The sequence below is a fragment of the Peromyscus maniculatus genome, chromosome 2 (assembly GCF_049852395.1).
Source record: "Peromyscus maniculatus bairdii isolate BWxNUB_F1_BW_parent chromosome 2, HU_Pman_BW_mat_3.1, whole genome shotgun sequence".
NCBI classification, from domain to species: Eukaryota; Metazoa; Chordata; class Mammalia; order Rodentia; family Cricetidae; genus Peromyscus; species Peromyscus maniculatus.
In genome coordinates, this window is record NC_134853.1 from 84,446,501 (window position 1) to 84,458,991 (window position 12,491).

The window sequence follows — 12,491 nt, forward strand, 5'->3', positions numbered from 1 at the left end:
AACTGTCATTCTGTTCATAAAACAGCATGGAAATTCTTGGAAACCTAAAAATAAAAACTTCTATCCCCCACACACTGCTTTCAGCCAGGAACACTAAGAAAGCAACATATTGAAGGCCATTTAGAAGCATGGGCAAGGAAAGCAGACTGCCCGGGTTCAAATCTACTACCTGCCACTTCATGGCTGAGCTCTGGTTCACGTCTGCAGACTCAGACAGGTGTGCCCTTTCAGGAATTGTGGTGTCTGCATGGATCACTCCGCACTGTCTTACACAGCCCTCTGCATGACAGCTATTAGTACAAAGGCAAGCCATGCAGGAGGCATGAAAACAACTGGGAAGTCCTACGGGGAGGTGCAGGAGGGAAGGAGTAATGCAGGCAGAATCTTCTCTTTGCCCTCTGTAAGGCCTTTGCAGGCTGCAATAAAGAGTCCCTATCTACAGCCTGTGTCTCGGGTTTTATTGTTTTTTAAGACAGTAAGATAACAGGGCTCAGGGGTCATTAATAAAACTGGAATAAAAGTTTTGTTAAAAAAAAAAAAAAGCGTGGAGCAGGAAGAGGAAACTACACATTCCTCTTTTTCTCTACCTTCCCATATACATCACTCATGAACTATCCAGAAGCCTGGGTAAAACCCAGCTAAGGAGTCTCTTTGAAACTTGATTCCAGGTGTTCTGGCTTCCACAGCTGGTGGTTCTGTCCCTGAATTTTATGGTAAAATGGGGCATGGTGCAAATATATCCAGAATTCAGATGGGTTCCTGCTGCAAGAATTCTTAGGCGAGTCCCAAGGGAAGAAGGATTAAAGTACCTCTCTTACTGTTAGGAATGCTCGTGTTTCCCTCATTGTATAAAGCCTTTGATTTGACTCTGACAATTTGTTCATTAGAATCCAATCTCCATGAGGGTCTTTGTCTTGGTTTGGATTGGTTTTTTTGTTTTGTTTTTGTGTTTTTACATTTTGAGACAAGACTTCATTCTGTAGCCCAGACTAGCCTCCAACTCATGAGACTACCTCAGCCTTCCAAGTGCAGGGTTAGAGCCACGAGCACACTCATCTGGGATCTCTGTTGCTTGCAGGACGGGCAGCAGTCACCAAATACTGAATAAACAAGTGAAGTGAAAGTCCAGGGGGTCAACTCCAAGTGTCCGGGTTTGGGGTCCTTTTGTAAAGACAAGGACATCACCTCTGATGGCGATTACCTCTCAGAGCGAGGGACTTCATTGCTACTACGTTTAAGGATGTCTCACATTTTTTCCAAAAATATATTTAATTTTAAAAACAAAAATCAGGTAAGCTTTCCACAGTCCAATTTTCCAGAAACAGCCAGAATTTGGCTTCTAGCTTATCAGAAAAGGTGAACAGCAGTAATTTCACGCAGACATTATTTCTCCCTGCAGGAGACAGAAAACCTTCTGCTTGGTTGTACACACTTAATTCTCTAAATCTGTTCTGTATTTCCGCCATCATTTTATTCCGTTCCAGGGGTCTGGTATGCAAGAGAATCCATCTCTAAAACTCAAAGTTTCCAAACTGAGATGTGCGGTTGTTGGGCTTAGGTTGGGGTTTGTAACCAATTCGATCATTTATCATTTGTTCCCGGCTCTTGGGGTCACTGCTGAGCCCAGCAGCCCCTCCTTCTCCATCACTGGTTCCTACCCCTTCTACATCTTCCTTCTGTTTCTTACGGGTCTGAAAGTCAAAAAAAAAAAAAAAATTAGGAAAAACATTCTTTCAGTTAGCAAATATTTAATCTAGCATTTATTTACCATACACAAGTATTGGGTATGGGGCAAGGTTAGGGGCTAATAAACAATAAACTGATATCCCAAGTTTAGGATCATTACAAGGATACAGGCATGCAGTCTTAGAAGATGTACCCCTACCTTCCAGAATATCGCAGTCTAGAAGGCAACGGGCATGGAGACTACTAGTTCTATACACAGAGTTCAAGGTTATAATAGGGAAGTCACAGAGGGTACAGTACAGAGGCCTGCAGGAACTAGTGGAGATAGTGGATATGGGGCAACAAAAGGTGTGTCAAGCAAACTTTTTAATGAGAACAAGTGAAAAATGACATGACTCGTAGTCACCAAGACGCCACAGCCTTGCCAGGCATGGTGGCGCACGCCTTTAATCCCAGCACTCTGGAGACAGAGGCGGTGCATCTCTGTGATCTGGAGGCCAGTGGTCTAAAGAGTGAGTTCCAGAACAGCCAGTGTGGTCACACAGAGAAACCCTGTCTCAAAAAACCAGAAAATAAAAAAGAAACCTGCAGCCTGACTGGTTCCCCACAACTATGGTAACACAAGAAGAGACGATGCTACCTGGGGCAGGTCTCAGTTTGGGGGCTTCCTTCTGCCTTTTCAGTTTTGTAAGTTAATTGTCTATTTGTTTATTGATGATGCTAGGGATTGAACCCAAGGCTTCATGCATGGTAGGCAAGCAATCTACCACCAAACTATATCCCAGCCCCTGGTTTGCTTTTGGTTTGGTTTTGAATTTTTGGGAAAATTTCCTCTTTATTCTCGGTACCACTATTGCAATTCAATGAGCCATAAGTCTAATGCAATGGAAAGAAAACCTACAACAGATAGATGACCTTGGTGTCAATCCAGCTGGCACCACACTGCACCATCAACAGTTGCTACACTTGTCTCTACACTTGTGGCTGAGAACCTCCTGAACAAGAAGGGCTTCCTGCTTCCGCTGCAGAAACCTTCCTGAAAGGGGTGTCATTCCCTCTGTGGCTCATTTCCTAAAGTTTCTTTAAGGCATTTGGCTGGACTGTCCTAAGTAATCTAGAGCTTTCCTGACAACTCTTTCCTAAGAATGGAAGCCCTTCTCTGCGCTGTTTAGAACTCTACAACTGGACTATTACAAGTTCAAAGCCAGCCTGGCCTATATGGTAAAACCTTATCTCAAAAACAAAAGAATTATGCTACAATCCACCACCACACTGCCTGAGTTTCCTTCACTGAAACTTACTTCATGGGTCTCTGATCTGACCGATTTCCAAGCCATGGAGTTCTCACCACCACTGTGATTAGTTAAACCACTGCCAAATTCCCTTCACTGCAGCCACCATGGATCCCGCCACTACCATGTCTCGCTTAGGTTCCACAGCCGGATCCTGGTTACAGATCTCTCCAGCCCCCACAGCCTGCTTCATACAACAACCTCTGCTGCCACCGCCTCCGCCTCCATCACTGTAGCTTCGTCTTCTGCCAAAGTTGCCACCGTGACCAAAGTTACTTCCAGCACTTCCAAAGTTCTCTTCACAACCTAAAAAGGTCACCAGGTCCACCTCCGCCCCGGCCTCCTCGTTATGCAGTGGATAACGTCTTGTTCAAAAAGGCCTTTTCCATGTCAAAAGGATGCCAATGAATGGTGTTATTTCTGAATCAACTGTATGATAATTGGCACAAGTTATAAGGACAAATCCTCTCTATTCCACTGTTTTCACAACTACTTCTTTCAATCGTGCTCTACAGTTCAAAGCAGTCTCTTAAACACATGCTCCTGAATAGTATTTTATTGTCACCAACAAAAATCTTCACTATTGATGTGCATAAGGCATCCTCTCCAGAAAGGGCTCTTTGGTTCCTTCCACTCTGCCTATCCACCTTGCATGGAGGAGCAAATGCTGATCTGTCCGAACAATACCACGGCCCATGAACATTTTGTTTGGGGCTTTCTCGAGACCAGACAATTTGTGAGTCTGCCCCACTTCTGCAAATGTGTTCTTGAGCTCTTGGCTGTACCTGCAAAGGTCAGATCAATACATCCAACCAATCAGGGCTTTGCTTCTTCTGATTCACGCCCTTAATCCTCCTGTTACAGCAGCAATGGCTTCAGTCAGGCCGCAGGAGACCAGACTAACTTTACGGCTGTTTGGAGACTGAACTCGACCTTGCCAATTCAAGTTGAACAGGAGATACAGAGGAAGACTTAGGCTTTGTTCTCTCACAAAAGAGGTCCTGCTCTAAATCACAAGTGACTACAGATTCCTACAGCCACCACTCCCTGACTATAAAGATGGCATTAAGTGATAATGCTCTATCTACAGTTCTTTACTGGGAACACAGCTCAGCTGCTCTGATCACTGAAATTATGATGGTAATTGCACCACTCACTTGTGAACTGTGACCCCTCAAATCCCAGCATCAATGTACTAGAGTCAATCAAATAAGGCTGGGCTGAGGATCCCTTCTCCGAAATGCTTGGGACCCAAAGTATTTGAGATTCAAGTTTTTTTTTTCTTTCTTTCAGATTTTGGAATATTATGCATTTGCTACAGAAGTCAAGCATCCCTAAGCTAAAAATCCAGAATCTAAAATGCCCCCAAATATGAAATTTCCTGTGGTTACCTTTTAAATAACAACATAAGGAACCTGGCCAGTACGATGGCTGCACAACCCTGACAGTCTGTGTTCAATCCCCAGAACCCATGGGGTTTTAATACATAAATAAATAAAACAAAACTGGATGTGGTGGTGCCGAGTTGTAACCCCAGCACTCCTAGCCGTAAGCTAGCAGGCAGAGACAGCCTAGACGCTCCTGGGCAAGCTAGCCTGAAGTATACAACAGAAACAGGAAGAGAGCCTGCCTCAACATGGCGGAGGAGAGAACCAACTCGAGAAAGTTGTCCTCTGACCTCTACACATGCACTGTGGAAAACGAACACGCTCACTCACCCACATCATATACATAATAATAATAAATAAAATTGTGTGTGTGTGCGCGCGCGCGCGCGCGCGCGCGCGCACGTTTGTATGTGTACTGAATTTCTGTTAATCTCAGTTAGTCAACACTGCAAAGAAGTGACCTTAAGAGGTTCACCCCCAAAAATCTTTATGAAAACTACTTCTAAGAAGCAAAGGGATCTCTGAGGATACTCAACTGGAATGAAATCGTTTTAAAAGTTTCATGTTATGAACAACTACAGACTGTTCCTGAGGTGCAAACAACTTTAGTGAAAAATGAAATACCAAGGAGTAGAGGCGGAAAGATGACTCAGCAGTTAAGAAAGAGCACCTGCTGCTCTTGCCAAGGACCCAGGTTCAGTTCCCAGCACCCACATGGCAAAGGACCCAGGTTCAGCTCCCAGCACCCACATGGCAGGTCACAGCCATCTGTAACTCCAGTTCAGGGGTTCTGATGCCCTCTTCTGACCTCCATGGACACTGCATACACATGGTGAGGACACATGTAGTCAAAAAGTTCACAAAGATTTTTTTAAAAAAAGACCAGAGCTGGGCGGTGGTGGCGCACGCCTTTAATCCCAGCGCTCAGGAGGCAGAGGCAGGGGATCTCTGTGAATTCGAGATCAGCCAAGGCTATGTAAAGACAGCCTGTCTTGAAAAACCAAACAAGAAAAAAGAAAAGGAAAGGAGGAAGAGCAGAGCCAGGCATAGGACAGTGCCCAATTATAGTGTCAGTCCTTGAGAGGCAGGGGCAGGAGAAGCTGGGACAGCCTGGGCTACTTATTTGAACCTGAGGAGGACGGAAAGAGGAAGGGCCGCTTTTCCTACTGTTTTCATTTTCACTCATTCCAAGAGTGTCCCTCTCTCCTGAACTGTTTGAAAGGACACCAAACCCACTACCTTTAGTGGAAAGGCCGATTCAACAATGAGCTCATTCTGCAGAGTCAAAGTCCACTGGGCCAGCATTTTTGACTCATCACAATTAAAACCTAAACCATTCTTGAAACTCATCCTTTTCAGGACTGAAGATGAATGCCTACAATCCCAGCACTCAGGACTCTGAGGTGAAAGGTCACAATGAGGTCCAGGCCTACCTGGGCTACACAGTGAGACCCTGTCTTAAAAACACAAAAAGAGCAAAACCTCATGCTTAATAATATACTGCCAATATGAATTCTTAAAAAGCAAAAAAAAAAAAAAAAAAAAAGACCTGGATTGGCAAGACAGCTGGGTGAGTAAAGGCACTTGCTTGCCAAGACTGAGCCTGAATTAAATCCCAGGAATAAACATGGTGAGAGAAGAGAAATAATTTCTGCATGTTGTGCTCTAGCTGCCACATGTTCCATGGCATGAGGACACTCACACACACACTCTCTCTCTCTCTCTCTCTCTCTCTCTCTCTCTCTCTCTCTCTCTCTCTCTCACACACACACACACACACACACACACACACACACACACACACACATGCTGTGGAATACTTTTGTACACTGTAAAAACTTGTGTCACTTGAACTGGTTTAACAAAACGCTGATTGGCCAGTAGCCAGGCAAAAAATATAGGAGGGACAGCCAAACTGAGAATGCCGAGAGGAAGAAGGGCAGATTCGGGAAGAGGCCAGCCAGGCACCAAGGAAGCAAGACGTGCAGAAAATGAGGTAACAAGCCATGAGCCACATGGCAAAGCACAGATAAGAAATATGGGTTGATTTAAATGTAAGAGTTAGCTAGTAATAAGCCTGAGCTATCGGCTGAGCATTTATAATTAGTATTAAGCCTTTGTGTCCATTATTTGGGAACTGGTGGGCTGGATAGAACTTCCACCAACACACACACACATACACACACACACACACACAGCAAAAAATTGATGATACTTTATGAGCACTACAGTTGCTGGAATGAAGAGCAAGAGAAACCAAAGTTGTCAGTCTTCGTATGAATGATGTAAAGCCAATTCCATGCTGGGTACATGCAAGATGTAATGTCCCCTACCATCTAAATAAAGTACCTCCTCGAGCAGCAAATGCAAACTGGCTTGTAGGGAGCCCTCCTCTGGAAAGAGTCCAGAGCTTAATATACTAATCCTTGCCTTCAAGGAGCTTCTGGCCCAGCTGAAGAAAACAGAGAGTTAAAACAGAGAGTGGTGCTACCTACAAGAGGTAGATCAACATGGGTGGGGAGTGAACTTAATCCAGCCAGGGGCTGGAAGGGGCCAAGTCAAGATGAGGTAGGTGGGAAGGGAGCAGAGTACACAGCACTGAGATTAAAGACAACCTGGCAGATAAAGTGGAGAGATGAGCAAGGACTAGGTCATAAAGGACCTCATGTACCATGCTTAGGAATTTGGACTTCATCCTGAAGGCATGGAAGAATTTATTCTTATTAATAGATATCTAATATTGTGTGGCAAAGCCAGATTTAGAAATATATACAGCTGCCAAGTGTGGGTGTGCCTTTAATCCCAGTCCTCAGGAGGCAACTGTTCAAGTTCAAGGCCAGCTTGGTCTACATAATGGGTTCCCAGGCCAGCCAGGGCTACACAGTGAGATCCTGTCTCAGACAAAAACAAAAAATATAAACAGTACCCCACTGCAGGCTAGATTTTAGAAATTCAATGGTGAAGAAAATGAATAGGATTTCTTTACTCAAAGTTCCTAATGTAAAAGATTTTACAATAAACAACCAAATGATTACAAGGAGCAGGTGAATGTTCAATAAGAGTATCTGTCTAACATGCACAAAGTCCTAGGTTAATCTTCAGCACTGAGGGGAAAATAAAATAACTCCAAGTTAATAACAAATGCTGACAGGCTGTAATGTTCCCAGTTGGTAGAGTATTTGCCTAGCATGCACAAGCCTGAGACTAGATAGGTCACAGACCTAAGGGAAAACATAATACTATTCTGATAAAGGAACATTGCAATAAAATGACTCCTAATGACATACTGCTGTACCCACAGATCAGCCATATCAGAGAAGTTTCTTCTTGCACTAGATGGCAATTAACACAGAGACCCACAACTGGACAATGTGTAGAGAGTGGAAGACTCTGGAGCACTCAGTAATATTGGATTGTCTTCCTCAAACCCTTCCCTTCAAGATTCAGGGATCTATGTGGAAGAGGAGGCACAAAGATCGTTAAGAGGTGAAGAAGGATGCCTCCAAGGACACAGCACCCTCCAGATCAACAGGACTGATGCACGTATGCACTCAGAGCCTGTGGCGGCACACACAGGACCTGCACGGGTTCGAGCCAGACAGGGTCCCAGCACTGAGGGAGAAGTAGACAGACACAGGGTCCCACCCCTAACCAAGAGGCTAGCTGCAACTGACACTCAGGGAAAATCAGTTTTCTCTAATGTCTCCAACATCACTGGGGATATCAACCACACTCCTGAGCAGACTCCACGCCCAGGAGTAGGTGGCCAACACAAAATGAACTCAGTGGTATTTTTGTGGACTTTTTGTTTCTTTTTTTTTTTTTTTTTTAAAGATTTTATTTATTTATTATGTATACAGAAGAGGGCGCCAGATCTCATTACAGATGGTTGTGAGCCACCATGTGGTTGCTGGGAATTGAACTCAGGACCTCTGGAAGAGCAGTCAGTGCTCTTAACCTCTGAGCTATCTCTCCAGCCCCAAAATTCTTTTTTTTTTTTTTTTTTTTTTGGTTTTTCGAGACAGGGTTTCTCTTGTGTAGCTTTGCGCCTTTCCTGGATCTCACTCTGTAGCCCAGGCTGGCCTCGAACTCACAGAGATCTGCCTGCCTCTGCCTCCCGAGTGCTGGGATTAAAGGCGTGCACCACCACCGCCCGGCTCAACTTTTTGTTTCTTGTTTGGGGAATTTGTTTCGTTTTTTGAGAGAGAGAAAGAACATAAAGTTGGGTGAGTAATGAGGTAGACAGGGTCTGGGAAGAATTGGGGCTGGGGAAAACATGACCAAAATATATGAAAAAGTTAATAAACAAATAAAATAGTAATGTAAATAAATAAAAAAAGAACTATAAGAGGATCATTTTCTGTTGTTTTGGGCCACCAAATTCTTTGCTATGATAGTCACAGGAAATTCATTTTTATTTTGAGATCCCTGAAAAGCACCCTAGTAGATTTCAAATAAGCCGCTGGTCGAGTCTGAGGTTCCGAAGGTAATTACTATCTGAAATACCCCTAAGAATCGGAAGTGAATTCTCACCTCCAGGTCCTTCCGAATGCTCTCAAACTCTTCAATGTCATCGAGCTTGAGCTCCAGGCGTGTTGGTTTTCGTCGCAGCATATTGAAATCAGCAATAGGAGTCAGACCCAGGGAGCTATGGGCTGTTAAAAATGTCGAGAGAGGAAAAACTTCAGGTGCCGGAGTCTCAGTTACAAACGGATAAATCTGTAAACACGAACAATAAAATAAACAGGACATTAACTCATTTAGATTTTCACGCATAGGCTTTTTTTGCTGGGGGCTAAAGAGATGGTTCTCCAGTAAATATTGCCCTTGCAGAGGACACAAGTTCAATTCCCAGCTTGTAACTAACTGCCTGTAGCTCCAGCTTCAGGGGATCAGATGCCTATGCCCTCCTTGGACACCTGCACTCATGTGCATATACCTATATACACAAAATTAAAAATGAAATCTTCAAAAACAAACCCAGCAAAATGCCAGCAGAGAATCTAGGCAGCAATCTTTTTGGGTTGTTTTGTGTGTGTCTTTTTTTCTTTTTAACACTTTTTGAGATGCTTCATTCAAAACCCGGAGGACATTACAGATACAGCAGCACAGAAACTATTCTCTGTCAAGAGTTTTAGGTCAGAAACCAAGCTTGGGTCCCCAGACTCAGGTCCTGAAACCCTTCTGGCTGTGAGCTCCCAAGCAAGACCCCCAACAATCACCTTAATCTCGTGCTCCAATAACCTCCAAAGAAATACACTAGCTAAAAGAAATTAGCCGAGGGCAGTGGCCTGTGACTACAGCCCCAACTGCCTGGGGTCACTTGAGCATAGGCATTGGAGGCCAGCAAAGAAACCCTGTCTGAAAAAAACAAAAACAGACGAGAAACAAGAGGAAGAAAGTCAGGAGTTGGGGAGATGACTGAGCAAGTAGAGCACTTCCTGCCCAAGCATGTGGACCTCAGTTCAAATCTCCAACCCACACATAAAAAGACAGGCATAGCCAGGCAATGGTGGCACACCCCTTTTTCCCAGCACTTGTGAGGCAGAGGCAGGTGAATCTTAGTTTGAGGCCAGCATGGTCTATACAGCAAGTTCTAGGACAACCAAGGCTACACAGAAACCCTGTCTCAAGAAAAAAAAGGCTGGGCATGATCTTATAGAGGCCTGTAGCCCTGAACTATGGAGGAACAGGAGATTGCTAGGGTTTGCTGGCTATCAGCCTGGCTCCGGATTCAGGGGGAGCTCCTGTCTTAAGGAGTAAGACAGAGTGGGACAGAGCAGGACACCCAGGAAACATCCTCTAGCCTCAAGGTGTACACACATGTGAATATACCACACTTACAGTCACATACACACAAAGGAAAAATGGGAAATGGTTAACGATCTCATCTTAATTCAACATAGTTAGGGAAAGTGGACAAGCCATAAATTCAATCTGCTTTCTATGAACATCATCAGAGACTGTGACCATTCCTGGATATTAAAACCATGGCTTAAATCTCATGAAAACCAAACTTACCAATTCACAGGATTATCCACAGGATCTAGCCAGGTCCTAAATGGGCAAATCACTGACTAATCAGATGTTTCCTGTGCTGAGCTATAGACATTTAAAGGCACTGTCGCAACCTGTGGGGAAAACAAGACAAGACAACAGACTGCGGCAATCTAGTGGAAAAACAGAACTCTGAGGAGGGTCCTTCAACAGCGCTGCATGAGCACTGAGCCCAGGCCGGGCTGCATGTGAGGGGCCAGGAATGTCAACTCCCTGTGGGAAATCTGAAGGGGAGGCAGATAGGGACCAATAAGGCCACAGGAGTTCAAAATCATTTCATAGGGCAAATGAATGCTTGTGTTGACAAAGCCCATGTTTGTTTCAGAACAAAAAACTAAGTGGAGCTTAGTACCCACTGAAGGTATCATCTCTATGTCCTCCACAGTATCCATAATTAGCAAACAACAAGTTTTGGAATAATCTAAGCTATCCAAATAAGAGAGGGTGAAACTAACTTTTCTTGAGTCCTAGACTCTTCCATTATTATTGTTTTTTTTTTTCTCTTTAGTAACTTTTAAAACTTTGCTTTTTGAAAAAAAAAATTTATATTTGGTTATTTATTGGGTGTGGGTGGAAGCACACAGCACACAGCCCACAGCCCATGAACAAAGGTCAGAGACAACCTTTGGGAGTCAGTTCTCTTTCTACCACAGGGGATGTCAAGCTGGGTACCGGTTCCTTTACCCACTGAACATGCTACATTCCCATTCTTTATATTACTTTAATACAGAAGACTTGTGAAGCTTGAAAAATTATTGCAGTTTTGTAAAATTGAAGCAAACAGTTTAGTTAACAATATCAGCTGCCTATAAAAGTTACACATAGACCACTAGAGAAAAGAGTTAAATGATAATGATCCAAGTGAAAGATTATAGTGTGAATATGTAAATTACTCTTGTATGCATCTAGAATCAAAAGACTACGATGTATACAAATGAAGAAACATTTACCTTTCTCTCTTAGCATAGCCAGGGGTGATATAATCAGTACAAAACACTGGCCCATGACATTTCAAACTGCTTTATTCTAAATCACATACTACGTTCTACCAGATCCCTAAGTAGAGAAATGGAAGAGGAAGCCAGCTCCAAAGGAAAAGGAAGAAATAATTAGAAGAAAAGTTTTCTACTTGTATACAAACTGAAAGCCTCGCCACTAGAGGGCAGTATTGAGTGCGGGTTAAAAGAACTGCTCTCCACTTGCCACGTTAATAATCCTACTACACTATGGCTCCAGAACGACGGATTAGCTTCATTTCTCACCAGAATTTATTTTTCTGTAGTCTGTTGTCACGTGACTTGGATAACTAAAATAGAATTAGCTCCTTGTGCATAATTCGGCGTTTAGTAAGCACTCGAAGATGAAGTGCTCCGATAATTGCATTTGTTTGGGAAAGAGCAGGAGTGAGTCTGTCCAGCTCAGCAAACACGAATATTTTGGCAATCCGCACAATCTTCATGTAAGGATTAAAAAAAGAAGAAGAAAGAAGAAGAAAGAAACCTTATCTCTGATGGCCTAGCAATCCGGGGAGCGACAGCTGCTGGTATGCACTCTCCCTGGCGCCTCCCTGGACCCTTTATCTCAAAGAACACAAAGAATAGGTTGTAGACAAGTAAACCAACAACAAACTAGGCCGCCGATCCCCCGCCACGTCTTTTAGTCCTAGAAGGCTCTTAGAGTTTACTGTCTTCTTGAAGCCCAAAATCGCTGCGGAGCCACCCAGTTACGAGGGGCCCCCGGGAGGACTTCCGTACCTACCGTACAATCCTCTTTACCAGCTCCAAGGCTGCACTAGTCTAGGGAGAGATTTCCATGGCAACACAGCTCTCGGCCTCGAGATGATGGAAGGCCTCCCGAAGGAGAGCAGAGACCTTCGGTTCGCTCCTGATTACAGTCGAAATCCGCGAACCTACCTCTTTTCAGGCCTCTGCAGCTTCCCAGAACCTCAACTCCCACCAAGAAGCCATCGCTGCGCGTCCCGAACTACACTTCCCAGAACACTCTGCGCCTCTCTTCCCACACGCCTCTTTTTCCCGCGAGCTTGTGTTGAACGCTCATGAGGCCACGC

The 12,491-nt window shown here is 44.1% G+C and overlaps 1 protein-coding gene across 5 annotated transcripts; it reads right to left on the minus strand.

The window, feature by feature from the left end:
* Positions 1 to 437: 437 nt before the first annotated feature.
* Cdc26 (cell division cycle 26) lies at positions 438 to 12,473 on the minus strand. 5 transcript variants are annotated; one of them, XM_006979530.4, is made up of 4 exons: positions 12,337 to 12,469; positions 10,388 to 10,497; positions 8,900 to 9,085; positions 438 to 1,691 (listed from the first exon to the last, which is right to left on the minus strand). In XM_006979530.4, the coding sequence occupies exons 3-4, from the start codon at positions 8,978 to 8,980 to the stop codon at positions 1,512 to 1,514; spliced, it is 261 nt and encodes an 86-aa protein (XP_006979592.1). In that variant the 5' UTR covers positions 8,981 to 9,085; positions 10,388 to 10,497; positions 12,337 to 12,469; the 3' UTR covers positions 438 to 1,511. The 5 variants fall into 5 exon arrangements, with proteins under 5 accessions (XP_006979592.1, XP_042127172.1, XP_006979593.1 ...); XM_042271238.2 differs by having other exon boundaries at positions 12,182 to 12,403; XM_042271239.2 differs by having other exon boundaries at positions 981 to 1,691; positions 8,900 to 9,021.
* Between the last annotated feature and the right edge of the window lie 18 nt (positions 12,474 to 12,491).

Coding starts and splice junctions, on each gene's coding strand:
- Cdc26 (XM_006979531.4), bottom strand. CDS start 8,980: ATGCTGCGACGAAAACCAACACGCCTGGAGCTCAAGCTCGATGACATT. Junction 1,692..8,899: donor GCATTCGGAAGGACCTGGAG/GTGAGAATTCAC, acceptor TTTGACTTTCAG/ACCCGTAAGAAACAGAAGGA.